Genomic DNA, 27,964 nt, shown 5'->3' with positions numbered 1-27,964 from the left:
ACAACCGTTGCTAACGCAAGGCAGTCCGCACGGAAGCTAGCCAACTCTCCCCTCGCCCAATACTCGCCGCATGAGGAGTGGGAGTTGTCCTGCGCTTGCGGCCGCGGCAAACATCTCCGGGAAAACCCTGCAGGAACGCCCATTCACGCTCTGATCTCCGCATCGGATACGCAAACGAACCCTTGCCTCATCGACAATAACACAACTCGCGGAGCTTTCGACGCCGGTTACTCGATGGTGGGACTCGGCGGGAGGTCGTGGTTCGACTGGCTCCACTGAGTGGTGGTGGCGGCGTCTTTTGTCCGAGCAGCTCTCTGCAACACGATCCCCCCGCGCTGTGTGGCTACTCGAAGGATAAACTATGGGCAACATACAGACCGTTGGCCCCAACGAGGCCCTCATAGTGTCCGGTGAGTAGGGTTTGTTTTCTCCGATGCGTTTGCACTGTCCGCTGCTTACCCGTCGTGTCCGCGCGCACGGAAACAGCCGCTCTGCCTAGGCCTACTCGTAAAATAAACAACGGATTTCGGTTTCGCTCTTGTTTTGTGTCTTTCTGTCAGCTGTTCTCTCTTGCGGGAGGCGTGATAGCGAAAGTGCTGCTTTCGCCAGACGCACCGGCCCGAACGTGAACGAGGCTGGCGCGAACGGACTGCTTGGCGCGCGCTCAACTAATCGCGCTAACGCGCTTTGGTTGGCCTGCGAACGGTAATTGACACGCGCTAATCTCGCGCCGTTTTGTGTGTGGCCAGCGCATGCTTATTTCTTTCTTTAGCGCGCTACGCAGAGAAGCATTGGCCGCACGGTGAGAAAGAGCGAAGGTCAAATAACGATGACGAAATTAGGGCGAAATCGTTGAAGCGAATTGACCCCGGGTTGCCTCTCAACCGGCTCCAGTACGCAGCAAAAGCGAATTTTCCTACCCTGTATGCAGGGAGTCAACATCGTTGGTCACAAAAACATGTTTTAGTTTCAGACCAGCTGTTGCGGAACTTTCCTCAAATTAACTACCGTCATTTAGCGGTGTACAGTTTTTGAGATGCCTTGGCGGCTGTAATCGCGCAGCTGAAAAAGTTGATCAACGCAAAAAAAAAAAAAAAAAGAGAGAAGAAAGTAATAACGCCTATGAAGGACGCGCGCGAGCGCGCACGCACAAGGTTATCAAGGGTGAGCCAAGCCGGCCGCACCTAGGCACGTGGACGTGTTTTTCTGTTGCGCTTTGTCGGTCTGCTAAACACGCATTGGCACGTACCGGCGGCCTGCAGTGTGCGCCGGATCGAAGGCGCGCAACCGTTGGAATGCGCAGCTTGAAAATACCTGATCTGAACGCACCTGGTTAATTCGAACCCGTTTTAACGCGGGTTGAATTGGTTTTATTTGGTCCCGCGAACGTCAAGGATATTAAAAAGGATCCCCTCAACTTTCATGCATTTCATGCTGAGGTGGCAGCATGGATGGCGGTCACATGAAGCGTACAATGTGGTTCGTTCCGTGCAGGAGTATTGTTAGCGAGTCTTTCTACTAACCTCCACTCCTTACCTCCATACCTTTCCTACCTGGTTTGGTGTCAGAAGTGAGGGCTGCTGCTCTGAGTAGTCTGACTGATGACGCAGAAACAATAGCTGCATCCATTCTGTTGTCAGGCCTCCTGCTTGCTTGGGAAGATAGGAGGAACTAATTAAAGACATAGCTGCAGAAACGAGAGCTGATCCTAAAAAAAAAGGGGGGGGGGGGGGGGGGGGGAGTGTTAGGAGTCGGACTGACTGCACCATCCTGTCTTATAGTGAGTTTTTCATTCCTTTCACCAGTTTTGACTTCGTGTCGCGTAATGACCACTTAGCTCAAGCTAAAACTTTGCTAGACAGTTCTCAGCATGCCTTGCTATTCTTATTTTGTGTATTTGTGAACAAGATGGAATAGCAAACATATCTTACCTCCAGGTTTATTAAATGACAGATCCTTGATAAAAGATATGTGCCATGCACACAGCAGGAGAAAACCTTTGCAGCAGTGTGCCTCATTAAGTTTGCATTTTTGTTAGTGAAACAACCTGACGAAGGAACTCTGCACAGTGCCACAATGATGATTTCTGAGCTTATCTTTGCCATGTCATGTGTTCATGTACCAAGCAGCTTCGTCGTACACGCCACGCAGTAGCTTTTCCTGATCGAGACATGATTAACTTCAAGAGGCCACCTGCTTCAAGGCATTCTCAGTTGTATTTTTTGTGAAGGAAGTCTGTGCATGGGATTATGAGCACGTTATGTAGGCATGGTGGTTCTTCTGGCCACAGATGCTGTGCCCTTTGTAAACAGCCAGATGCATTTTGTCGTGCTTGCCTCAAGTCTGGTAAACGGGCAGTGGTTCACTTGTGTACAACATGTTTGTATGCTGAATACTACCGAATTTTTAAGAAAAACCACTCAGCTTATTTTTATCTTTTAGTAGTTGGCCTCCGTGGTGCCCTGTGCATATTTTTTTTTTTTTACAAGTGCTTGTAGAAAGTTTGATGCGAGCTGTTTTGGTGGGAAAAAAAGAGTTTAAAGATTGTAGAGCATTTTATTTAGCCTTCTTCCACTCATCAACTTTCGTATAATACTTGAAGCAAGTTGCAGTTCTAAACCAGTCTTCTTATGAGTCAAAAAGGCTGGTACAGATACATACATTTTTAGGCCTCTTTACGAGGTGATTAGTACAAATGTTTATCTCTTTCCCCAAAACCAGGAGGTTGAAATAGCTTGAATGTAGGACGGTTCAATTTCTAGAGCTGCTCGCAGTGCCATTTTACTATTTGTGTGCACATTAGACATGCATACAGTTTTCATCATTTAAAGGATCAAGGACACCAAAGCTTAGGTGGAAAATAGTGCTGTATTTAGAATCTAACACTGTATCTGCTAGAATAGACCTTAAAAGGGGAAACAAATTCTAGAGAGCACTTTGGACCACTAAAGTGCGATGAGGCGAAAGCCATTATAGCGGTGGATCGTAGCCCTCCACTATGGCACCTCTGTTTCCCTCTCTTTCACTCCCACCTTCCTCCCTTCCTTTATGGTGAGGTACATGTGTCCACAGAGAATTGTGACAGATACTGCGCCTTTTCTATTCTGTGAATCAATTTCAAACACCGCTGATGCCTGCTGTACTAACGTCTCCTAGACATCTGGTTCTGCTTCTGTTTGCTGTGTGGTGCGGCGTTCGAGGAAGCGGCAAATGAAAGGCGCTGCACGGACGCCTGGATCGGACGCCCGGCGGGGTCAGCTTTGTATATGCATGAATCGCCTGGTGACATCATAACCTGTCGTGACAGTACATCGCGCACCCCTTGTCGAACACAACCAGCATTTTATTGAATGCATCAAAGTTCATCAGCATTCTATAATTCGTCTACAGGAAAGGAAAGGCGCAGTATCTGCCACTCGCAGAACCTCGCCATCATCCACACGGTAACCAAGGGGAATTATGAAGAGCGTTTCACGATCAGGGACGTGGCATATCTAGATGCATGTGTTTGCTTCCTAGAATTTTGATGTTTTGATTATGGTGCATTGTCGGGCTAAGGATATGGCGGGCTTATATTAAGCAGCCCGGTAACTTTAGACATGGACAAGTTTAAGTAAGTGGAGTTTTTTTCTTTTATTTTACGAAAGTTTTCTCATGCAATAAAGAAGAAAAACAATCAGAGGCGTGGTACAGTTGGTAAAGCGCTGGGCTGGGGGTCCAAGGGATGGAGGTTTGATTCCCGGTGGTGACAAGGCTTATTAATTTATTTTTAACTCTCGCTCTTGAAAGCGTGACACCTCTGCTGACAACCTTCTGTCGACAACGATGAGGCACCTTGAAAGAAAGCTGGAAGGTGCTGACAGAGCTGTGCTGCGGTTTTCACTCCCTCTTTTGTTCTCAAATTATTGGTGGCCAGTATACGAGATCAGTTGAATTGTTATGTTGCCCAAAACGCTTCAACAAGATTTCGCTGTGTGTTGTTAATTTGCTTGAATGAACTGAAGTCCTTAGTCCACCATTGGTAGAACGAGAGAAAGATGGCTACACTGTACGAAAGAGCACTGAACAAGGGTTGAGGGGAAGCTTTTGTTCACAATAATAATTGGTTCAAAGGAAGGGAAAGAAGCAGCATTTGTAACACTTGTTCTGTGGACACCTGAACCCCACTGTAAGGGAAGGGAGGAAGGTGGGAGTGAAAGTGGAAAGAGACAAAGAGGAGCCATAGTGGAGGGCTATGGAATAATTGCAACCATCTGGGGATCTTTAACGTGCGCTGACATCACACAGCACACGGACTCCTCTTAATTTCGTCTCCATCAAAACGCAGCCGCCGCCGGCCGAGATCAAAATCTGGTGCTCCGGCACTGTAGTCGGGCAGGAGTACCTTTGTTCACAAGCCAAGCCAAAGTTTCAACAAGGGTACTTGTTTTCGTCCCCTTGTCGAAACATTGCCTCGGTTTGGGAACTGAGGCTACTCCTCACCCCTTTTTCAGTGCTCTTTCATATTAGTCTATCATTGTAATTCTATTCCAATATGGGTCCACCTTGTCTGAGGAATATTCCCCCCAAAAAGGTGGACTAGTTAATATTTGTGACTAAACTGCTAGTATTATGATCAAAGACCATCTAGTCATTGTGACTTAATTTGAGCTAGCATCAGCTAACATCACCACAAGAAATTGCTGAACTGGTTGTGTAGATTGTTGAAACTTCTTCACTTTACATTTCTCTTTTATTAAAAGAACTGATGGGCACACGTTCGTCTCTCAAAAATAAATGTTATCACTCAGAAGTGAAGTGTCTGGCTGTGACTTTTTGTATTCTCACGAAGGTTCTGCCTGCATTTTTCTGGTCTGATGATTTTTCTGGTCTGACGTGACCAGTAAGGGATAAAATGGTATTGAACAGGGTGAGTTTTTCAATGTTTAAAGGTAATAATGTGATAAGGCCGTGTGCTGGAGGTGATATGCAAAGAACACAGGAAAAGCGAAGTTCAGAAGCAGCATTACTAAACTTCTGAGGGGTGAATTCTTCGAGTCTTCAAGGATTCCAGCTAGACAAATCATAACAATGCATGCTTTGGTACTTAGTTTGCTAGAAAGATAATGGGCACAGTCTTATCCACTGAGGTATTGTGTGCAAGATGACTCATAAGTAATCTCATACTTGAAAAGAAGACTGTGCAGCAAGTAACACAACACAACGGTACACATGTGGCGTTTGTGTGTTCACTATTGGATGCCGTTTTCTCCCGTTTCTTTAGTCTTGGGCTGATTTTATTTGAATTTTGCTCATCGGCTCAAGACTACCTTGATGTATTTGCTTTGTAGCATATGCATTTTTAGTTTTATTTTTTGGCTTTGATATGATATTTAGTACTTCTGAGTTCTCATGATGGTTTCGTACATGACAATAGAGATGTTTATAAAATTTGTTGGTTTCTTTATCTCAGGTGGTTGCTGTGGAAATGCTGGCAAAAAGATGGTAGTAGGTGGCTGGGCCTGGGCATGGTGGCTGGTCACAGATGTGCAACGGTGGGTAACAAAGCACATAAGTTTTTTTTTTTTTTTTTTCTCCCCCTTTTGGAATATACCTGCATGCACTCTTCTATGTTAGAACACAAACTCATGTTTATCTTTGGCATTCCTCTAATATTTATGTTCAGGGAAAATAGTTTTGAGGGCAGCTGTGCAGGTTATAAGTTTTCTACTTCAAGTTTAACATGTAACATTTACCATCTTCTCCTAGGTGTACAAATGGAACTCTGCTCTAAGCATGGGCCTGTCGCATTTTCCTGGAAGGGCATAGGAATCAGACAAGGAAGTTCTTCTCAGGAACACAGACCAGCATGTGACAGTAATAATACTGGGCTGTTTTTTAATGCTCTAGGCATTATTTAATGAGGATCCACAGACACTGGGAAGATTGGCGACATTTTGCCGCGATTTTTCTGCTTGTACCTGAGAAGGCTGCTGCTTTCTTTCCCAGGCTGTCTCTAGAAGTGATGACTCTGACACCCCGTTGTGAGCACGTGGAGACATCCCAGGGTGTTCCACTTACTGTGACCGGGGTGGCGCAGTGCAAGGTGATGACGGAGAAAGAGTTCCTCTCAACAGCTGCCGAGCAGTTCCTGGGCAAGGAGGTGGAACACATAAAAGCAGTCATTCTGCAGACACTCGAAGGGCACCTGCGTGCAATTTTGGGTGAGTTCTGCTTTCCATACGAATCCTTGTCTTGTGTCCAAAAGGAAGGGCCAAGAAAGCTCAGGTAGTATCCGAATTAGCAAGCTCTTGAGTCACAACCACTATAGCATTACATAGGCATTGGCTGTGGCACCACAGTGGCAGTTTGAATTGCCCAGATTTCTGAATTAATGGCGGCCGTTGCGCGGCTCATAGCAGGTTCAGTTTCATGCATATTTAGGCTTTGCATATTTAATAGGTTCTGTCTTGTCTTAACATTCTATGGCAACACAGCCTAACGCAGCCTTCTGACTAGACCGCCCTATTGGATCTTTCACGAGTCCTTTCCCCGGCCACGTGCCAGGTTCCAAACTGCCTTGGCGTGGTGGAACATAGTTCTGATTACTAATGGCAAAACAGATTTATGTTCGAATTAACGGGCTTTTTTATACATAAACTGCTATAGAGCTTGGCCACACAAACTTATACAGTTAGAATTATCCAAAAATGATTGAAGTTCAAAATGTTGATTTTTCACTGTATCGCTGGCTGTTTTAAATAATAGAGGCACGCTCTGTTCGAAGCATGCCATTTAGATTAAGAGCAGAAATACCTTCAAAACGATCAACTGAAGTTGAAAAAATATATTATTGTGCGCCTGAACAGGTATTATAGGTTGCAATGCTGTCTTGCTATCGAAGGCCAGTTACGTGCAATTGTGATGGGCCTGTCTCTGAACTGCCTTTTATTTTTTGGACTTGCAGGTGTGCCATCATGGGTGAAAAAAAAAAAATAAAAAGCTACACCACATATTTAATGTTACAAGCATAGCGACATACTATTTACTGTGTACTGTGCAGGCACACTCACAGTGGAAGAAGTCTATCGGGACAGGGACCAGTTTGCTTCACTGGTGCGAGAAGTCGCAGCACCAGATATTGGCCGCATGGGCATCGAGATCCTCAGCTTCACCATCAAGGATGTCTTCGACCGGGTCGAGTACCTCACCTCACTGGGGCGCGCCCGCACCGCAGCTGTCAAACGAGACGCCGACATTGGCGTCGCCCAGGCCGAGAGGGACGCTGGCATCAGGGTGTGTGTCACTTTTCAGTGTTAACATGGCTGTGGTGCATATGGAGGCCTCTGATAGCCTACAGACACATTGCTTTTAATGGACAGAAGGACTAGCATCCCCAAGCACTTGTAATATCTTTAATCAAAAGTGTGATTTTGATATAATTAAATTTAAAATAATTAAATTGAATTAATTCTTGAGGTTAACTTGAAATAACGAAAAAGAGAAGCGCCTTGACTGAGTTTTGAACTGATGCAGTCAATACAAGCAGAGTGCAGTTATATTTGCTGCCGTATGCATATGAAGCGCACTGGTGAAAGCTGAGTTTTCAGGCTATCAGTGTTTTTCCACATCTTTCAGCATTGCGCTTGATATAAAATCCTGGGTACTTATCACGCTCCGCAGCCATACTGCCAAGCACTAATATCGATTTTTTTTTTCTTAAAGGGAAGCTGGAACGTATGTCGCAAAAAAATTAGTTCTGTGCTGCATTTCATAGTTTTTGTCCCCCTGAACAAGACTATCATGAATGCAAACAGCAGTTTTTACAAGAGAACGAGCACCAGCGGGTCCGCCCTCCAAGCAAACGCTGCGGTTGTCCATAATTGGCCGGGCCCATCATGACGTCATTTGGTATACCAGGCCAGCGCCAGCGTTGTTGCTGCGTGCGCGTTGCTTCAGCTGGCTTGGCAGCTCGATTTAAAATGTTATTGATTATTCGAACAATGTAAAACACCCTGGGCACTTACCGTACGTTTTCGAGCAACCTGCTGTTCCAAAAAAAACAGCGCTGTGAAAGATTTTGTCGATTACGTCGACAGTGAAAGCAAAGTTAGCACATTTGTGTGAGAAGAGCTGGCCCATTATAACAACTGCCCATTACACACTAAAGCTCGTTTCAGTAGCAACAGCAAAAGGAATAGGCATTGTATATATGATGCAGTACTAGTTCACAGCGCATTTATACAAATTTCGAGTATCGCCCAGCGGCGTAGCGACAAATGCACATGTACTGCAGCTGCAGCCCGTCCTGTCTTTGGAATTTAATTGGCGTGGTGCACTGTTCAACTCAACACCAAAAATTGTCCGGCTTCAACCGCATTGTGAAATCAGACAGGTTCGCAGCACCTGCAGCGCCAGATGAAGCGAGTTTAACGGAACGGCGCCGGCAGCGAGCGCGCCGGACGGGCACACTGGCCGAGCACACTCCCTGGTCGTCGCTAGGTCTATATTATTTTGCATCGGCACAACAGCAGACACCGCTTAGAGATTGAGCAGTGCTGTAGTAAACGGGCTACTCATAGAACTGCCTACTGTATATCACTTTCTCTCACAATGAAATGAAGATATCATTAATTACGGCGCCGCCTTAGCAGAGGAGGTAATGTATATAAGATGATCTGATGAACCACGACGCACAGTGGCGACTGCCTCTACACAGCTGTGAAGAGAAATTTGCTTGTATCACAGTTATCACTCTTACCAGCATCTTGGTACGGGTCAGCGGTCCTCAATAGGGGTTAATTTTTGACATTCCGTTATCCGTGGGCTCATTATTTAAGATAACGATAAATTTGAGCACACTTTCTTGACGCTAGCGCAAGGCATCCACGGACAGCTTGCGGAAGGCGCGGCATGTGGAGACAGTGCTGCCTTCAAACGATACTTGAGCGCACTGTTGCTGTGCAAGCAGCATGGCATTACAGTCACTGCATTATAAATGACTATTGCAAATGCAGCTTCGGTCCACCGATCATGCATTTCGTTTGCTGTACCTAATAGGTAATTGTTGACGTAGTCGAGAATGGCAGCGAGCTGTGCAACAAGTGAGCCGCGAATAGCGTTTTAAGTTCGGTATCTTCGGTTAAGCATAACGACGGTGAAGCCAGCTGTGCAACAACGGTATTAACCTATTTAGGTGTGGGAACAATGAGAAAACGGTGGATCTAATTGGGGTCCTAAGTGGCCACAATCGCTGCCAAGATTTGATGATCGTCATCAGGGCAAAACACAGCTAATTTCAAAGGCAAGAAATTTTTCTTTTTCATGACAGAGACCCAATGCGCTGAAAGTCGCTTATCCTCTGAAAAATTATAAAACGCCATGCCGCCTGAACAATTGATATTCGCACAACGAAAAGCCGTGCTGATAGCCACTAGTCGCTTCTTGCATTAACAAGAATGTTTGTTTTTAATGACACGAGGAAAATATTTTTCGAATTTCGAACGGCGTTTATTTTACCACTGAGCAAAAGAGGCTCACAGTCGAAGGGCTCGGCAAGTCACTCCGCGACAGCTGCGTATCTGCTGGTTGACCTCATGTCGATCACTAAAGCGTGGGATGGAGCGAAGCAAGCGTGCAAAATGCACGGCCGGCCTGCATTCCGCGATTGACGTCACATCTGCCTGTTCCCCAGTTTATACGCTCCGCCCCCGCTGCTCCCAGCAGCAAACAGGGCGTGCCCATGGCACGTTTCCAACAAGTGATTTCGTCTTTTTTTATAGACTAATTACAGAAAAAATTGACACACATGATTAATAAAGCCCCTTCTTTCCAACCACCAAATTTTATGCCAATTGAAAACCGTGTCAGCTTCCCTTTAACGGGGATGCTAGACTGAGATTACAGTTTTCATCATAAAAACAGATTTTTAAATTTTTGTTTTTGGTTATGCTTGTATTAAAGAAATTTATTTTTCGTTGTTATCTGTACAGTAGAAAAATTAATTTTTTTGCGATATGGGGTGCACTCATCACCGAAAGCGCCTGTGAACACTGATTTCAAGATGCAGCCGCATTGCGAGCAATAAACTTAACGCAGAGTGTATCCCCTAAGTTAGAATGCTTGTTTTGTGCACTCTCTAGCCAAAAAGGACCTGCTATCAAGAGTACAACAAACAGCTAAAAAGGAAAAACAGAAATACAAGGCAGATTTTAGGCCGTGACAACAGCGGATTGGCTGGTAAAGCGAAATAGAAGCTTGGATCTACTAAAATGCAGCACGTAACTTTCGAACGCTGTTTTCGCACCACTGGAAGCCTGGCTATAAAGTTTTGGCCAAGCTGGTAATAGAATATGGAGCCCAGGCGAAGGGGGCACGCCCACCAAGTAACCAAGGAAAGGATTTCACGAGCACAGTCAGAGTGCTGGACCGCTGTAAAGCTGAAACAAAAGAGGCAACTCGAAGCAATCGTTACAGAGCCTTGTCGCATTAAAAATGATGGCCGAATGTATGCACCAGGCCACTTTGATTTTTAGGCCCTAAATGTAAATAGCATGTTCCAAAATCTTTGAATTCATTTTTCTCAGTTTGAACTTGCAAGAGTACTTGCAAGGTTAGGAAAACTACCATTTCCAAACTCTTTTGTCAAAGATTGGTTTCAAGGTGGTTTCTGGGTGAATATTTTGTTCCCGTAATCTCAAAGAACCCGCAATAGGCCTTATCCCGCACAGTGAACTACATAGAAGTTAACTAAGCAGAAACGGTTAGTGCACGTTCATGATTTTTGAAATGATAGTTTTCTTAAGCTATCATACCTAATTACTCAGTATGACAGCCAAAGCCTTTTTTTGTTTGCGCTAAGGTGATGAAACTTAGTAAATAAGGGGAAGGTAAACCATCTCTGAAAATTTCACCGAAATTGGAACAACAGTTCAAAAGTTGACCCTTTAGCCCCACATATTTTTTTCCCTGTAGTACTTTCTATTTGCATATTTCAGTTTGAACTGTGGCTCAGGCTAAAAGTGAAGCTGGTGTGTTTGCACCATTTCTTATGCAACTTTTCATATCTCTTCCTTCAATACGAAATTTTTTGATGCCCCTCTGTTGCAGGAGGCAGAATGTGAGAAGTCTGCCATGGATGTCAAATATGGTGCCAACACCAAAATTGAGGACTCCCACCGGATGTACCAACTACAGAAGGCCAACTTTGACGGCGAGGTCAATGCTCGGGTAAGCAAATTTAACGACACACTTTGCTGCCTATTAGCTTTTTGGATTATATGCTTTTAAACTGAGCAACTTCAAAGCTTTTACAAGGACGTTGGGCAGTCTGCACCATGACGAGATAAACAGGATCAGCAAAGGGCACGTCACATGCCCAGGATGTCCCCCAAACAAACAAGGCCCTGCCTGTTATTCTGGGGCCATAATTATGCAAAAGTTCTATGCAGGGGGAGCCACAGACTGGCGGCAAACAAGCTGTGGCTACCTTTACAAAGGAAGCCCACTGACCTTCAATTAGCCCAGTGATGCTATGTCGATCAGCTGCACCCACCTTATCTTTAAATCTCCATCTTTTGATCTGGTCATCTGCCTTCTCGGTTGCTAATGGGTGTAAAATGCAGCTGACTTGTATGAATACAGCTTCTTGTGGCCACAGATTTCATAATAGACCCCTTCTATAGTAAAGTCACTGGGACAGGCAATCTTTACTATATCAATTGTTGGTGTTGATGTGGACCAGGAGATGCTTCCTGGTAATTAAATGGCTGCGTTCTAAAGACGTCTTACCGGTTTATAAAAAACTCTCCAAAGTACCTTCTCTTGTATTCTTTTTTGCAATTTTTTTTTCTGTTATGAGATTTTATGTTCACATCTTGTGGATGCTGCTTTAGCATGAATACAATATGACTATGAAAACAATGCGAGCTTGATCTCATGTAAAAAGCAAAATGTTGCATGAACACGGTGCGATCTTCCACTGATTGTGTCATTTAGGGGGCATTAGTAGAGAAATGCACGTGAGTCAAGCATGGCAAAACTGCACATGCCACGCCTCCACATTTTTCTACCACTGTCTCATTCTCTGCCCTGTGCTGGGAACTTTCAGTAGTTTCTTATTCAGCTTAAATCAGCTTAAAAGCTAATTAGTATTTACTAATTAACCTCAGTGAACAGAAAAATACTGCAGATTAGCATAGGTGACTCTGAGCAGTTCTGAATTGGTTTCACTGGGCTCGCACTCACAGTATTCTTTAAAACCTTAGCTACATTTAGCTGGGACATACGGAATGTGTATATGTAATATATATATATATATATATATTTTTTTTTTTTTTGCTTCTAGGTTGTGCGCGTGCGGTGATGTCATTTTTAGGGAAGTCGTCGCTGTGCCCAGATGCATTTTACTATAACCGATTGTTGCAAACATGTCTTAGTAAAGGAAGAAAATTGTAAAATTGTCTATGGAAGATGAACTGGGACTTGTTTCATTTTACTACATCAGTTTACTGTGGTAGGGTTCTACTGTATTGTAGAATTTTTTTCTTTGTAAATGGTGTTAGTGTCCTTCCATGCCATGATGGAGTGATCAGTCACTTTTGCCAACTTGCGCTCTGGAATGTATACAGATGCAAGCACACCCACATAGGATGAATAGATTTTCTTCAGTCATTTTTTTCTTCTCCTTCAAAGGGCCAAACTTTTTTTGGTATTGTTGAATTGCTTTTGCGGACTGCTCTACTGTTTCCCAATTTATGAGGAAGATTCACAACCCGAAATTATTTCAAAGCTGACACTTGATTGTTGAAACATTGGAAACTAAGCGCTGCATGTATGGTTGCAGCTGATAGGTCTAATTATTTTTGTTGGCTAGCTCTGCTAGAATGTGTTTGCATATACACTTATTGTTTCGTTGTTCTGTCGCCTACTTACAGAAAGCAGAAGCCCAATTAGCATATGAGCTCCAGGCTGCCAAAATGAAGCAGAAGATCAGGAATGAGGAGATTGAGATCGATGTCGTGGAGCGGCGCAAGCAGATTTCTGTTGAAGAGAAGGAGATCCTGCGTCGAGAAAAGGAGCTCACAGCCACTATCCGGCTGCCGGCCGAGGCAGAGGCCTACCGCGTGGAGATGATAGCCCAAGGAAAGAGGTGTGGCATTCGCTCTTCGTCCTGTTCTCATGAACACCCGGGGCTTCTGTCTGTTCTGTTCACGTCATACACTAAAGTTCATCTTTTTTATTATGACTGTAGTTAGCTCAAGAAGCTGAAGAGGCACTTCTGTGGAAGTGATCAGTACTCTCATACTTATTTTTAGCCGTTCACGCCACTCTTGGAGTTTTAATTGCAAAATTTCTTGAAAGCTTACTGAACCATGGCAAGGGGATAATAGCCCGTGCCTTGACCAGCTGTGCTTTCATCCCGTCTACGAATTTGTTAGACCTGGTGTTGTTTCAATGTGGATGCGATGAGCTATAATAAGCCACCCACTGTGGAGTGCCAAAGCATATCGTTCATCTGATCCTTCACTGGTTGCACAGCATAGATGTTGATACTGGCAGGTATTGACACTGATCATGATGTCATCTGCAAGTGTCATTGGAGTTGTATCTGTACTGAATGAAAGCTTTTCTTGCCATTGAAAGGGAGGCTACAGGCAATTAACATCCATGAGTGTGTCCTTCCTCCAAATTCTTCAGCCCCGTGATGTCCTCTTTAGCACTATCTGTGGTACTTTGTCTCAATCACTGATGTAGCTGACTCCACCAATAGAAACTTCTTTTAACAAGCCGTGCCTGGCAGATTGTATTCTTGCTTGACTTTCTAATGTCGAAAGCAGGGTTGTAAATGTGCCTTAATGAATTTCAACACTATGTACCTTGTTAGGAAAAGGGGTACGTAACTGCAACTGGGGATTACCAGCTGTTTCAAGAAATTGGGGGATTCCCCACTAATTTTGAAGATTTAAAAAAGGTGTCTTTTACTATATAGAAATGCAAGTGTAGGCTGGCATCACAAATCAGATAATTTTTGTTAACTATGCAGCTAGTAAATTAAGTTGTGATCGTTTAAACTATTACAGACAAGTCTCTATAGTTGCAGTTAGGTTTGTAGCTGGGTATTAGTAATAGTCGTATCAGTTTTTAGAATTTTGAATGTCTTTCAGATCTTTTGCTGCTGCTTTCAGGATAAGCCATTACTAAAGGTGAGAAAACAGGAAGCCCATGCAGAAAACTACTTACGTACAGGCCATTCTAAATTTACACTCTTGCATAAACTGCTGGACTATTCGGGCTCGAACACCGACTGCAAGGTAACTTGTGATGGTCTACGTTTTTCAGTAATGTAATGCAACGTCTGAACTTGCCTACATTTTTCGGAATTGGCGAAAAATTGCAGGGCCGGCTTGCACGATAAAGTCCGAGCTAAGTCCATAGAAAGACCAAGCTTATTTAAGACGGCTCGTGTTCCGAACGTCGAACGCTTCGGGTTCATGTTCACCAGAGTGGCTTCCCAGAACAGCCTCAGCAACCACTTGGGGCATTTTTCCTCGTAACACAATCTTAAGCCGCAAAAAGCAATGGCACGGATTTTACACAACGCAAAATTGACGGAATGTGTACATCTTACAGCAGGGACAGTGCCAGCGCATCCCTGTATTTCTCTAATTTCTCTACTTAGACACCTGGCATCCTTGTGTCTTAACCAAGACAGCACTGGAGACGTAATCATACAAGCGACTTATTCAAGTCAGGACTGAAGCCCAGTCTTGACTCCAGTCTTAAGCGGCCATGCTAGTGGCCTATTCTTTAGACTCCAGTTAAGTCTGGACTTAGCTAAGACAGTCTTAAGATTGTTTTGTGCAAGCGGGCCCAGTTGTCTGTGGCGTAACTTTTCGTTGTGGCGAGCAGATCAGCCAATTTGACAGGCTGCGCCATCTGGCAAACTTCGAAGCAACCAATATCTTGCATTGGCACGATCGGCCTCGCACTTCGCCAGATGGCACAGTCTGTCGATCAGCTGATCTGTTTGCAAGTTCCGCCGTAGACGACTGCAGTTTTTTGATGATTTAGAAAAATGCAGGCAAGTTCAGGTGTTATATTAGATTATTAAAAAACAACCATCACAGGTTACCAAGTCTGCATTTGAACCCGAGTAATCCAGCAGTTTGTGCAGGGGAACTTTTCTAACTCGGGCAGATAAATACGGAATACCCAGCATATATTTTACAAAGGCACTCCCGGAAAATATTGTACTCTGTTTGTTGTTGAAAACAGGGATGTTGAAATACCACTGTATATCCATTATTGAAGCTTTAGGTTAAAAGGGATGAAGCCTGCACACAAAAATTAGGCTAATTCTTTGTTTGTTCAAATCTGCATTGGCATGTACCCTGTGACTGCAGGACACAGACTGTGGATGTGGCGAGGGCAGAAGCAGAGCGCATTAAGATGATTGGTGCTGCAGAAGGTTATGCCATTGAAGCCGTGGGCAAGGCCGATGCTGAGCGAATGCGCATGAAGGCAGCTGCCTACAAGCAGTTTGGAGATGCTGCCATTCTCAGTCTGGTGCTTGACACCTTACCAAAGGTGAGCCATTTGAGCGTTCGTGCTCCTCCCATTTCTAAATAACATGTCTTGGAGTGCAAACCAAAAGCTCTTTGACGCGCTGGGTCGCAGCTTTATTCTGTAGTACTAATATGATTTGTGGGGCTAGTTTGTTTGTGCTCGTATACTTATATAAGCGCAACAAAGATGACAGAATGGACAGGAAGGACTGGACGGGGTGCTCTTGTCTGTTGGGTCGCCTTTCCTGCGCTTATATAAGTATACTTTCATTTTGTAGTTTATTTGTTGCTCTATATTTGTGTTTATGCGCAATATGTTGCCCATAAAGAGCACAAACAGTGATGGGACGCTACCATCCTAATTTTGTCTCGAACTCTAGCTACATGTGAAGGAATTGTGTTTTTATTTTACTGTTCATTACCCAGTTGTGATGCCTTTTTATCATTCTCATTTTTGGGCGGTTCTTGAAATTAATCGAATAACTTACATTGCAAGAACAAAATAGAATATTCTAATACCTCTGTCACACGAGCAGATTTAATGTCATTCGGTTTCTTTCGGTGCTACACGGTAAAATATAATGTCATTCGCAAATGGTAGCAATTACGATCAGCTACAAAAAATGCTGCACGGAGCATCAGTGCGCATAAAAGGCGTTTGAAATCACTATGTAACATTTTAAAGCTGATCAAAACATTTCTGTACGATAATTCAAGCGAAAAACATTACTTTTGGCTGTGCTGTAGCACTTTAGCCATAAAAATCCAAGCCAAGTATCGAGTCACCCAGAAATCCGAAATATGTAAACAAACAATATGGCTGAACACAGCGGAGCGCAGATACACAGTGCGGAGACGCACGGAGGACACGTAGAGCATGCAATTGGCGTCCAAACTGTGAGGCGCTCAGTCAAAACTTTAAATAGTTCCGAGATAAACATACGGGGAGATGCGGTTACCAAGGAACAGAGCCCAAAATGATCGTGAGTCGCTGCCATTACTGGACCACTGCTGTGACCGAGAGTAATGCCGTTCCGCGAGAGTCTGCAGTGCTAATAATTTTACACCTAAATTAACAGGTTTTAAAACAAAACTTTAGAAATATAATTTTTAAATTTCAATGTGGCAGAATATGTTGTTGCGTTACTTGTTTCTGCTGCGTATCTGGCGTCAAGAGTACACATTCGGTTCGCGATCGAATGCGAATGAGTTCCCCAAACTCATTCGATGAAGAATGTCATTCGAACCTAATGACATTAAATTTTCTCGTGTAGCATGGGAATAATGACATTAGATTCTAATGTCATTCGATACGAATGACATTAAATTTGCTCGTGTGACAGGGGTATAAGACTGCTTGTATACCTACATCAAATCTTTTTCGTGTAAGCTAGAATTCAGCTATTTAGTAGCCTTCAGTGGAGAAAAGATAATTAAAAGAGACCTAGTACTGTCAAAGTTGCTTAGCTCTATGCTTTCTAAAATCCAAGAACACTACTGCTGATTTAGCATGGTTTAGCTAAATGCGGATCAGGTGCGCTAGCACTTCGGTTTTCGCTTCAGTTTCGGGTCGCACACTCTCAGTAGCAAATGCAATGTACTTTCGATGTAACGAATGTTGAGATTACAAATTAAATTCTTGCATAATATTAAGAAACAAATTATTTGTATTTTATAAATAAAATACAGCTTGTCATGAAACAGATATAGAAACGCATATATTGAACTCCCACGCTGAGCAGTGCTCGCACGGATGGCATTTGCCAGCAGCCCGCAGAAGTTACAGGGGCATGGATGGTTAACCCGGTGGGCAGCGTGAGTCTGTGCCTTCTGCGGCAGTTTACAGCAAAATGGAAAGAGACGTGGGGATGGTTGTAGTCTTGTAGTCATGATGTGTTCACATCAGCTGTCAAGGAGATGGTGAAAACAGCTGAAGCTTTCGCATGGACGGATAGTTTTCCACACCACACAGCTGTGATGTGAAAAAGCCACTCTAGTGGACACTTGGCCTGCCCTTCGAAAGTATTGTGCGAAGAAGCCGAACTATCTGGCGCTAGGTTTCCTGCGGTTTTCGGAATCGTTGTGCATGTCTTCATAAATGTCGCTAAAACTTACGGAAAGGTTTCTCTTCCTTGTTCTCTTGTAAGGATCGGCTGAGCTTCCATTTCTTCAGTAATGAAATTGTGCTGCTTTTGCGTACATTTCTTACGAAATTTTTTACTACGTATATTGGCTGCATTGAACTTATTTGCTTTCTTTACTTGTTCGCTAAGTGAGGTTTGACTGTACTGCGTGTTGTGCAATCGTACGTATCCGGTAGAATGCTTGTCCATCCTCAGAGCTCAAAATCTGCACAGAAGTGGTATTTGGTCACCCAGTATTGTATTACAGTTAAACCTGGTTATAACAAAATTTTAAAACTTCCACAATCTTTCATTACATCCAGGTTTTCGTTATATGCAGTTTTCGTCGGAAGACTCAAAAGTACAATGCAGAACAAAAACCGTACAAGAAGTGATTGTAATGGAAACCACCTTGAAAGCTTTTACAGTAAATCTGAACTTTTCGAGGTCGAGGTTATAAAAGTGGTGAAGCGCGGCGTGGGGAAAGGCAGGTGGAGGAGGAATCAGCTTGGGCGGGTGGCCTACGTCATTACGCATGTTCCCGCTTGTCCACCATCGTTGCTCCTGCTTCCGACGCCATCCGGGAGGCCACAAGCAACCGCGTGGCAGCGATGGACGCACGCTGCTCACCCCGTGTCTTTCTTTGTTCTGTTATTCTTCACTGCTTTTAAGCATCAACTAGTGTGGTACCACATTTCAAAAGCGAAAATTGCGGATACTGCTGCGTTTGGCACATAGATGTGCCGTCGGTGTTGAAACACGGCGCATTTTGTCAACTGTGGTCGCTTGCTGCTATGGTAGATGTTCCCCTCACGTTAATATGCATTTTCTTTTTTTCGTCATGAAACTTGCGGGGTTCTGCCAAATTTCCAGTAATTCAGCGCTAGCCAAGACAGTCGCCGCCGCGAGTTCGTTATATCAAGGTCCACCGCCGCACTATGGTTGTTGCACGGAGTTTTCAAATACATGCACTTCGATGGGGGCAATGTTAGGGGATCGAAAGGGTTTGTAATATCGAGGAATTCGCTACATAGAGGCTCGCTATATATAAATTTAACTGTGTACCAAATTGGTATGCATACACTTGCTTGATTCAATCAGAAGCCGAACGTTCATATGATTTGTGGCGACAACGAAACGAACCAAGCTGCTGCTGTTCAAGCAATGGTGCTGTTGGTCTCATCTTGTTTGCTGCAACACTGCCGTAGAGATTTGGTGAAGAACGGTAGGCAGGCGCAGTTGTTTTGCGGAAGGTTTGAAGAGCTTTATCAGCTGCTTTTTCTGTAATGATTAGCAAAACTTAGCTTGGCCAAAATTGCACTAAATATGAAGGGTTTGTGTTTTGCAACATAAATCTTTTTGAGCTTGGAATGCGATGAGATGGCGCCACTAGATATCAGCACGCAGTACCTAGTCTAAACCTGCCCCATTATGCGAAAGATCACACGAGACACGGATATGAAGCCCAGTTTCAAACAAACCATGCGAACGTGCCTGCATGGCCTGGGAGTATCATGTCTGAATTGGGATTCAAGAATCACATGGCTTTGATTCGCATCTCAAAAGTGCTGCCCATGTTGGCAGCTTGGCCACATCATTTGGTTTCGTGACATCATGCAAGCCGCTAACCAACAAGTGTCCAGCCATGTATGTCACTTGCAGACTAGCGCCTGTCAGGGGCATGCTCGCGAGTCGGGCCAGACAGGCAGACTTCGGTGAAACATTGGCACTAACTTCAACGATTTTAAATAGTATAGGGTTCGCCAGGTTCATGCTAATTGGTCATAAAATAGGTGTCATTACATAAATGGTGGCTGCACAGTGTCAGCATCCAGATTAAGGAAGTGCTGCTCCCTAATTACCGTACGTATGCAGTATCCGAGTGTTGACATGCACTTTAGTGAGACAAGTCAGTGTCGGGGAATGTTATTCATATATTTTACTTACCTCACCCATGCTTTGGCTTCCGAGTTGGTTAAGCCCCCCGATCATGCTGTGTTCCCATGCTCAAACTTCTCTTCCGAGATTCGGAGAAACTGTCCGTTCTTTGCAGCCGTACAGCTGCATTGACGTTTTTGATGTTGTCTTGTTAGTAGTATGCCTCGGGGCAACAGAGTGAGCAAACAGTGGCTGTGTGCAAGATATCTCTTGTGCTTATATCATGCCGTCCTCATTCCATTGGTTTCGTCTTTCACTGTGCATCTGCAGATTGCTGCTGAGGTGTCTGCTCCACTGGCCAAGACTGACGAGATCGTGATGATCAGCGGAGAAGACCGCACCACAGCCGAAGTCACCAAGTTGGTCAGCCAGATACCCCCCACCGTCCAAGCACTCACCGGCATAGACCTCACCAAGGCATGTGACCCGACATAGTTTGCTTGCATCAGTGCAATGATGTAGTTTGTCGCTGTTATCCATGTGCAAAGTCACCTTCGCTTTCCTCCAATCCTTAGGGGAGACGCCTAGCAGAGTATGAGGGAGTAATTACTCCTTCATATTCTGCTGGGCATAATTACTCATTAGTAATTAGTATCCCCTTCAAGCACAGCCTTACGACTACTACAAAGGAAAGCCACAGAGTAGGTGTATGTGAATATACTTTAGAAAAGTTTGATACTGTTGACATTGAGGGAGTTGGCAGGCTAGTTGGTTTTTATGTGGTGATGAAACAGCACATGGGATGGGACATAAGGTTTTGATTGTTTTGATCATTGTTTCCTGTCCCTTGCTCTGTTAAATCACCATGATTGAAGTATGATTCATTTTACACTGCACCCTGGTCGCAGTGGCCACTTTTTTGATGAGGCGGAATGTGAAGCGCCCGTATGCTATGCGACTTCGGTGCACATTAAAGAACCCCAAGTGGTCGAATACTCCGGAGGCCTCCACTACACTGTCTCTTCTAGCCAGTTTCTCCTAAACCTCACAAGCCAACTAAGCCAATCATTTCATGTTGCAGTTTTCACTCTTTAAACTATATTCAAACTTCCTAAGCATTCAGAAATTGTGAATTTTCACTCTGTCTGAATTCATGGCAAAACATTGCGACATTTTCAAGTGAAGTGGCAGTATCTTGCCCATGCCAAATGAGTGAACTTGTGGCGTGTACAGCAGCGGCAAGGCTTCTGGAAGTGGTGAACATGCTGCCCACACACTCTGCTGTGGTGTTTTCGCGGTGACTGCTTTGGTAGTTCTAGGTTGTCCTTATTAGGTTGTCTTTAAGAAAATTGAAAAATTGCGTATTGACAGAAGGTGAGGAAAAAAGCTTGCGACGGAAACATTGCGCTTGAAGCCAGCTTGCACTGCTTTGCACACAGCACGGCCTGTGTACTTGGGCGTGACTCATCACATCGTCATGGATGTTGCATTTGAGGCGGCATTCCGCAATTAGCGCTTTGTCTCCAGGCATCGCAAGAGAGCGTAGAAGGGACTGCCTCACTTGCACCGGAGCACAGGTTGCTGCTCTTATATGTTTCCCATGCTGTCTTGTTGCATTTTGTTATGGTAATTGACTGCCAACATCATGCTTCCAGTAAGGAGGTGCCTATCCACCTCTGAATGCTTCATGGCAGCATCACACTGCGACAACCTGTGTCGGTAGTGTTTTTGTTCTTCACTCTTACTGTATTCTTGTCTCAACTTGCAGATGATGTCAAAGATCCCTGGAGTGGCAAAGTAACCCCCCCTCCCCCCTTTTGGAAGAGAGACAGTGGCAAGAAGTGTAGGGTACCAGGATGGAAGCGGAAGCATGGAGGTCCTGCTGTAGCATTGAGTGTTGCGATGTACATGTGTGTGTGAACGCACTGTACGTATGTGTGTGCTTGCAGTGTTGCTTTGTTTGCTTTGCCTCCTCGAGGCAGCAGCAACCCAGCTAGTCGGGAGCATTCCCTGTTTGGCTTGACCAGACTCACAGGCAGGGAAATCGGGGAAAGGGGAGACTCGGTGCACTTTTTATGCAGCAAGCTATTTTGGATAGTAGAAGAGTGCGAGGAAAAAAAATGCTGTCGTGCACCTGCAGGCGGAAGTAAGTCGTCTGGAGCTGGAGCAAACCAGAATGAAAAACCGTCTAGTGCCTCCGAACATCGTCTTTTTTTGATTGGACAGACACCGGGTAGTGCGACTGCAGCAGGGCTATCAGTGCATTTTTGCCGAATCAGAAATGCCACTTGGACACTGATTGGACTTGCAGTTACGTTAAAGCTCAGTCTAGTACCGCTTGTTTGTTTTGCTTCTTTTTTATACTGCCACTTGTTTGTGCAATGGATTTCAGACTGTCTGGAGGGTTTTTGTTTTATTCGACTTTCTTTTATGTAATGATAGCAGCGTTGTCTACCTTGTCAGCCTTGTCACACTTGTTCTTGCCAGTCAGCTTCTGCAGTCACTGTTTCTTTTCTTTTTTCTTTTTGGCGAAATTAGAGCAGTGTGTCCTCTGTCCTTGTTGCTAAAGGTGTGTGCGATTACGAGACCCTTTTTGTGTTCAAGCTTGAAGAACTGTTGACCTCAGCTGCAGTCGCACTACTTTCTAGCGCTAGACGACCCCTTTGTGCCCATTTCATGTATGAACTGTATGCAACTGTGAGAACAAAGATGTTCCTTTCAGAGTAACTGATGCCAGGCTTTTGCAGGCTTAGGTGTCAGTGGATTCGAAATTGCCATCATGTGCGTTTGTTAGATGCAACTCGAACCAGCGCTCGGATATTCCGACGCCATGTGGCATGCTAGCATACACGAATTATATAAATTGTAAAAATGTGATGCATTTTTCTCTCGTTCAAACCTTTTAGTCTCATTTTTTTTTCCCCAGTGTGACGAATGAACGCTTCTGTGCATGGCGTAATGGCACGGTCTAATTTTTACACAAGTTTTGCCCGGCATCCGTAGGTTTCGTACTGCTTGGATACCGACATAATTCCTACACAATACTCTCGAGAGCAGCAGCGATTGAAATGTCATTTGTTAGTACTCGCAAGAACATTGGCCCATCTCTTTCTGGCAACAGTGGCCTAGATATTTTCCTTCGATTGTTTAAACTTTGACTCAGCAGCATTGAGGTGCTCACTTCAAAGGAATTAGCTGCAATATAAGCCAGCATGTGCACTTGCGTGCTCTTTATAGTCCCCCGGGATGTAGCATGCGGTTTCTCAATTTTTGAAATCTCATCTGGCCTCAATGAACTATTTGAAAGCTCACGCATGCGCTCCAGAAGCTTGCGTGCGCATTTTAGCTATACCAAGATGTGGCACTTTTCGGCGCCATGGCCATAGCATTGATTTTTGTGCATTTTTTTGCATATTCTTTTGTACTTTTTGCTCTTTTTACAGCAGGCCATGTTTTTGCTGTCGGGTACAAGTGCCTGAGTAGATGTTTGTGTTCATGTTCGGTAGCGAGTATTCAGGGCAATTTTAATTGTACCTTCGAGTTCTTTTTGCCTTTGTACCGTTATTTTGTTCCTGGTGACATTGTTTTGAAGGAAAAAAAAAAAAGTCCTATTTACACCTATTTTTGTTGTTACTTTACTTTTCTTTTTACTTGCAAGGTTAGTTCAAGTGTGTGTACCTGTGCTGATTTCACTTTTTGTAAGCTGTTTTACACTGAAAGTTTTATTCATACTTTGAGAACAATGGGAGTTACAATAAAATTAATGTAAAAGCAAGATGATGTTGTATCGCACACTTCTTGCTGTGTACAAAAGGAAAAATCAGTTTTTCTGATGAAGCTTTTCGCTAGAAATCAAGAGAGGGCAGTTTTCATGTCTTTATGTAGAATCCATTGTTACTGTCCCACTGCCACCTTCAGTTTTTTTTTTTTTTTTTTTTTTTTTTTTTTTTGCAGTTAAAATTGCTGTGGGGCATTAACTGTGCACTTGCAACTCAGTCTCCAAAGACAAGACAAGCAGTCTGGAGATCGCGCTACGACTAGCCAGCCGTAGCCCTTGGTTATTCACCCTTCCTGACACGATTTTTAGGGAAAAACTATGCCTGGTTTGATATAGCTTGGCGATTTGATATGGAAATTGTGAAATATGGCTTATTAACAGGCTTTATCTCTGAACATACTGTACTATATAGATGATATGGTAGTGCTCGCTTCGCACACCTAAGGAATACGAAATCAAAGATGACGAGGCGATGGCCACTGAAGAAAGTGGTCTTCTTCTTTCACTGCCACAGTTAGATACTTTATCCAGTCATTTGTCAATGTCCCATTCATAAACAAGTTTCAGTCTTAGTTGTGCCAACGAATTTTCACTCTTTTCGTCACTAGTGGATTTGCTGTCATGCGATGCTCTACACGTCTAGGATTATCTTGGACAAGAATAGGCACTGCCCTGTCCATGTGAAAGGCTTATGCACAGACTCATGCTGTCCGTGAATTCATGGTTCGATCATTTTAGGGTTAGCTGCCAGTACTGCTTCTTAAAGGCTTGGTGCGTAGCATCTCTGCTGATGTTCAAGCTTAATATACATAATTCAGTCTATAAGCAGCAAAGCTAGATGCTTGGGAAAGGCAATCATCTTTGCGTTCTTTTGTGGTTATGCAGTAAAACTCAACATTGAGAATGTTTCATTCTGAGAAAGTGTGGTAGGAAATGTCCATTTGAACTGCATATGCTACACTGCCAAAATGGAACAGAGGTTAGCCACTGTAGCTAGCTCCTTGCAGAGCCAAGGAACAATATTCTTTGATCCAGTCAATTGAAAGCATAATTGTACTAAAAATTTGTTATGCCTAGGCTTCTTTTTAATGGAGGATTTATTTGTTTGCAACTTAATTTTTGCTTTTAATTTCGTTGAAATTTTGTGAAATTAAGGCTACCCAAATGACCTGCCAACATTGGAAAGCCAGTGCTCGTCTTTGGCCTTACAGACTGCAACGTGCGTTTGCCCATTTGCCAAATGTAACACATTGGTTTAGGTTGGATCCTGCCAACTGTTGCATTGCTAGTGAAGGTGGGTATATTGCCCCTCTCAACATACTCTCTGGCTAATTTGCACTCGTACATTACACAGGTGGCGTATAGTCTTTGGTAATTCCCGGGTTTGTCCAAATCGAACTGCCTTATAGTGGGTAGATATATTAGTAACATAAAATCTCTGGCAGGATAGCAACACTGAAGCCTGTTGCTAGAAGGATTGAATGTTCATGGGAAGAAATGAAAACCGGTTTTCACCATTCCAACAGCTTGGCCCTAGGCCTGTAGCATTGTCAAAATGTGCACTTATGGCATGGCATCATTGTCAGCGACGTGATTTCATGTATGTTGGACAAAGTGCAACTTGCCCTTGTTTTAATAAGATGCAATGGCCTGTCTTCCTAGGAGTGCAACAGTAAGTGATGCCAGCTTGCTCAACCTGCATTTGCTTTGTCTTACAGCATCTTGTTAAAAAGGACTGTATTGTTTAACTAGTATGTTGTACTGACTCGGCTTGGACTTGTTTATTTCGGATAATGGCGTGCCTTTCTGCTTTAGGAGAAAAAAAAAAGACCGATTATGTCAGGACTAGTGTAAGGATTCCTGTGTAATGCTTAGCATATTGCTCAGGAATTGTGGATATTGGGACACACCTTGCATTTGTAGTGCGTGTATATGAAGCAGCTATCTACTTCCGAGACAAGTAGTGGAAGCAATGATTGGCACAAACTTGTGCAATACTGGCGTAATAAGCACACTCAGATTTGTGAAATACTTTTGTGACGAGGTACTGTATAATGAATTATCCTGCTCTTGCGCACAAACATGAAAGAAAAAATATGCACACTTTCTCTCAAGCAGCCTGCAGCAGAGCAAAGTGTGGGTTTAGTTCACGTAGTATGAAGGGTAGGATGTCGTCGCATTGGTTTCTGAAGGCAAACCTTAATTTGGGCAGTTGTACATTTGATACCATTCAGTATGTTTACTGCCACTTCTGATGCTCTTCATTGGAATCTTTGATGAGGAAATGTCAATAACTTTGAATCCATCACTGTTATGCTATGAGTTTAGACTGCTGTGAAGTGCAATTTGTCCTGCTAAGCCTCAAGACTTGCTCACTGCAGCAGTTTTTTTTTTTTAGTGAAATGCATTGGAGGGGGGGGGGGGGGGGTCTGTTCTCTTCTCTGTTCCTGTATGGTGGCTTGGGGTTGTGCAAATATTTGGAGTATTTGCACAGTGAAATTTTGCACCTTTGTCCAGTCATCAACACCCAACATGCCAGGACACTGTTTGGCAGGCAGGCTTTTTGGCCCCAAAAAAAGCAGAGTTAAGAAACATTGTTCTGTAACGTTTCAATTTATTTGTTGCTTTCCAGCTTAGGTCCTTTGACTTGAAACCTGCTATATTTGTAACCTTCAGCAAAGCCCTTTTCAAAACTGTCACACATGGTTCATGTGCTTGCACACGGGTGGTACTTGATGATTGAAACGAAAGCAGAAAAAAAATGTGTATGAGAGCTCTGCTGCTTTGCAACTGCCGCTAATGTGAAGAGACAATAAATACATTTTTGCAGCTTTTTCTGAGTTTGTTCTTGAAACTTCACGTCTCTCTCTCCCTTTAAAGTGGAAGAAACTAGTGGTGTATGCTCAACAATGTGTTTCACAAGAAAGCTAACCGCGAGAGTTCAGAAATTCCTGAAGATTTTTAGCCAGTCAACTGAACCATTCATGCTCCCATGACTAAGTGCGAAATGAATTTTCCATCCAACATACTTTTCAGGAACACTGAAATTCCTGAAAAAGACATTTTAAACAGTTTGGTGGCATATACCAGTTAAGTGGGGTTTCTCCTTCAACACTGTAGGGAGACCAACCAAAGCAATGCTGTCAATACGTACCAGCCTGCTGCATAATCAAAATGTGATGCTGCGTTGTAGGCATAGCTCTTTAACAAAACCAGATGAAATGTATATAGAACTGATGTTTATAAGTACATAGCTCACAAGTAGAGCCTTGCCAACTGAATACAGTTCATTGTGCTTAAGGGGGGACGCAACCTTTGAAAACCGAAAAATCGCAAAATGGGGATTTGAGGTCAAGTCTGAAATTGGCAGCTCACCATCTTAGCAAAGCAAAAAGCAACTTGCCTTCGATAGCCAAGATGCAGGCAGAATGGATAAAAATTGTTCAGCCAGCCAACAGTGCACTAAAAAAGGACCAGTGTCATTTCGAAGCAAAAAGTTAACCTTGTTTATCTTCAAAAAAATGCAGCGACAGGTCATGACCTGTCATTGTTTTCATAGTGTCAAATGCAAAAAAAAAAAAAAAAAAAACACTGCAGGGAACAGTTATTTCGTTCCTTTCTCATAATTTCTACTTTTGGATATAAGAATGGAGCGAAATCCAGGTAGAGAGATTAGTGATGTCAGGTGATTTAAAAATAGATCAAAGGATGAAAATTCATAAGAAACAGACAGTAGCACAATGTAGTCTTCACATAAATGCAAAGAAGAAACAAACTTCTCTGAATATGAATGGTGCTTTAAACACAACTGCAGCATCGCTGAAGCATCATCTGTCGTGGGAAATGTAAATGTCCAAGCAATAAAATCTTCCATTAATCGAAATATTCAAGCCGTTTTGTGCACTTTGTTTCTAGCTATTGACTTTTAACGTTTAAGAATGAAATGCCTTTAGTTCCCACTGACGGTGACCTTGAGGGGACGTCAAAATAAAACTAAAAGCCAACAGCCGGGCACAGATTCTTCTTCATCTGGGCACCAAAACTTGAACATCTGGGCATCGAACAAGTTTTCATGCGACAAGTTTGCTCTCTCAAGCTTCGGCATCCTCCCCAGGGATGACCCCATGGTGCCACACACTTGTGCGTAGAACGCCATTTGAACAGCGTTCGGGCATTTGGAATTGAGCCTTGTCACTGGCAGAAGAAAATCTCATGGTGTCATTGTGCTCTGTACACTATACCACCGTGGACAGTTCCATCTACAACCAATGTGCTATGCCCATAACTATTTCATGCCTACATCTGCCTCTCTCGATTACGGGAGAAGCAGTAATCTTTTTTGTTACTTTTGTATCGCTTGGAATGACAATTATAGTAAAAATTTAACTGAAAAAATATAGCATTTAATAAATTCAGCCTGCTACCAGTAATTCACCATGAGGGAAAGATAAAAGATGTTACTTAGTGCGGTTATTGCTTTTGCCATTGGGTATTTCAGGCCAACAGAGCCTGCCACATTTATGACAAACACGCAATGCAGAAGTAACACGCCTAAAAAGAGACGCACCTTGTAAGATCATTACATAAGTTTTCAGCTCAGCATGCAGGCTTTATATAAGTAATACCACAGTTCTACCTGT

The 27,964-nt window shown here is 43.6% G+C and overlaps 1 protein-coding gene across 1 annotated transcript; it reads left to right on the top strand.

Annotated features, from left to right (window-relative positions):
* The first annotated feature begins 12 nt into the window (after positions 1-12).
* Positions 13-26,158, top strand: Flo2 (flotillin-2). The gene is made up of 9 exons (XM_084598646.1): positions 13-410; positions 5,453-5,534; positions 5,989-6,203; positions 7,043-7,275; positions 11,089-11,208; positions 12,915-13,129; positions 15,384-15,567; positions 19,877-20,023; positions 21,315-26,158. Exons 1-9 carry the CDS (start codon positions 362-364, stop codon positions 21,345-21,347), a joined length of 1,278 nt encoding a protein of 425 aa, XP_084454772.1. The 5' UTR covers positions 13-361; the 3' UTR covers positions 21,348-26,158.
* The last annotated feature ends 1,806 nt before the right edge of the window (positions 26,159-27,964 follow it).

Source organism: Amblyomma maculatum, chromosome 3, assembly GCF_055883805.1.
Source record: "Amblyomma maculatum isolate TAMU_Amacu chromosome 3, ASM5588380v1, whole genome shotgun sequence".
NCBI lineage: Eukaryota > Metazoa > Arthropoda > Arachnida > Ixodida > Ixodidae > Amblyomma > Amblyomma maculatum.
The sequence above is the reverse complement of the archived record's forward strand: the minus strand, read 5'-3'. Positions and strand labels throughout refer to the sequence as shown.

What these genes read in the sequence shown, in the direction of transcription:
- Flo2 (XM_084598646.1), top strand. Translation starts at nt 362, where the DNA reads ATGGGCAACATACAGACCGTTGGCCCCAACGAGGCCCTCATAGTGTCC. An exon ending in GCACCTGCGTGCAATTTTGG is followed by an intron (nt 6,204 to 7,042) that starts GTGAGTTCTGCT and finishes TGTACTGTGCAG; the next exon opens with GCACACTCACAGTGGAAGAA. An exon ending in ATGATAGCCCAAGGAAAGAG is followed by an intron (nt 13,130 to 15,383) that starts GTGTGGCATTCG and finishes CTGTGACTGCAG; the next exon opens with GACACAGACTGTGGATGTGG.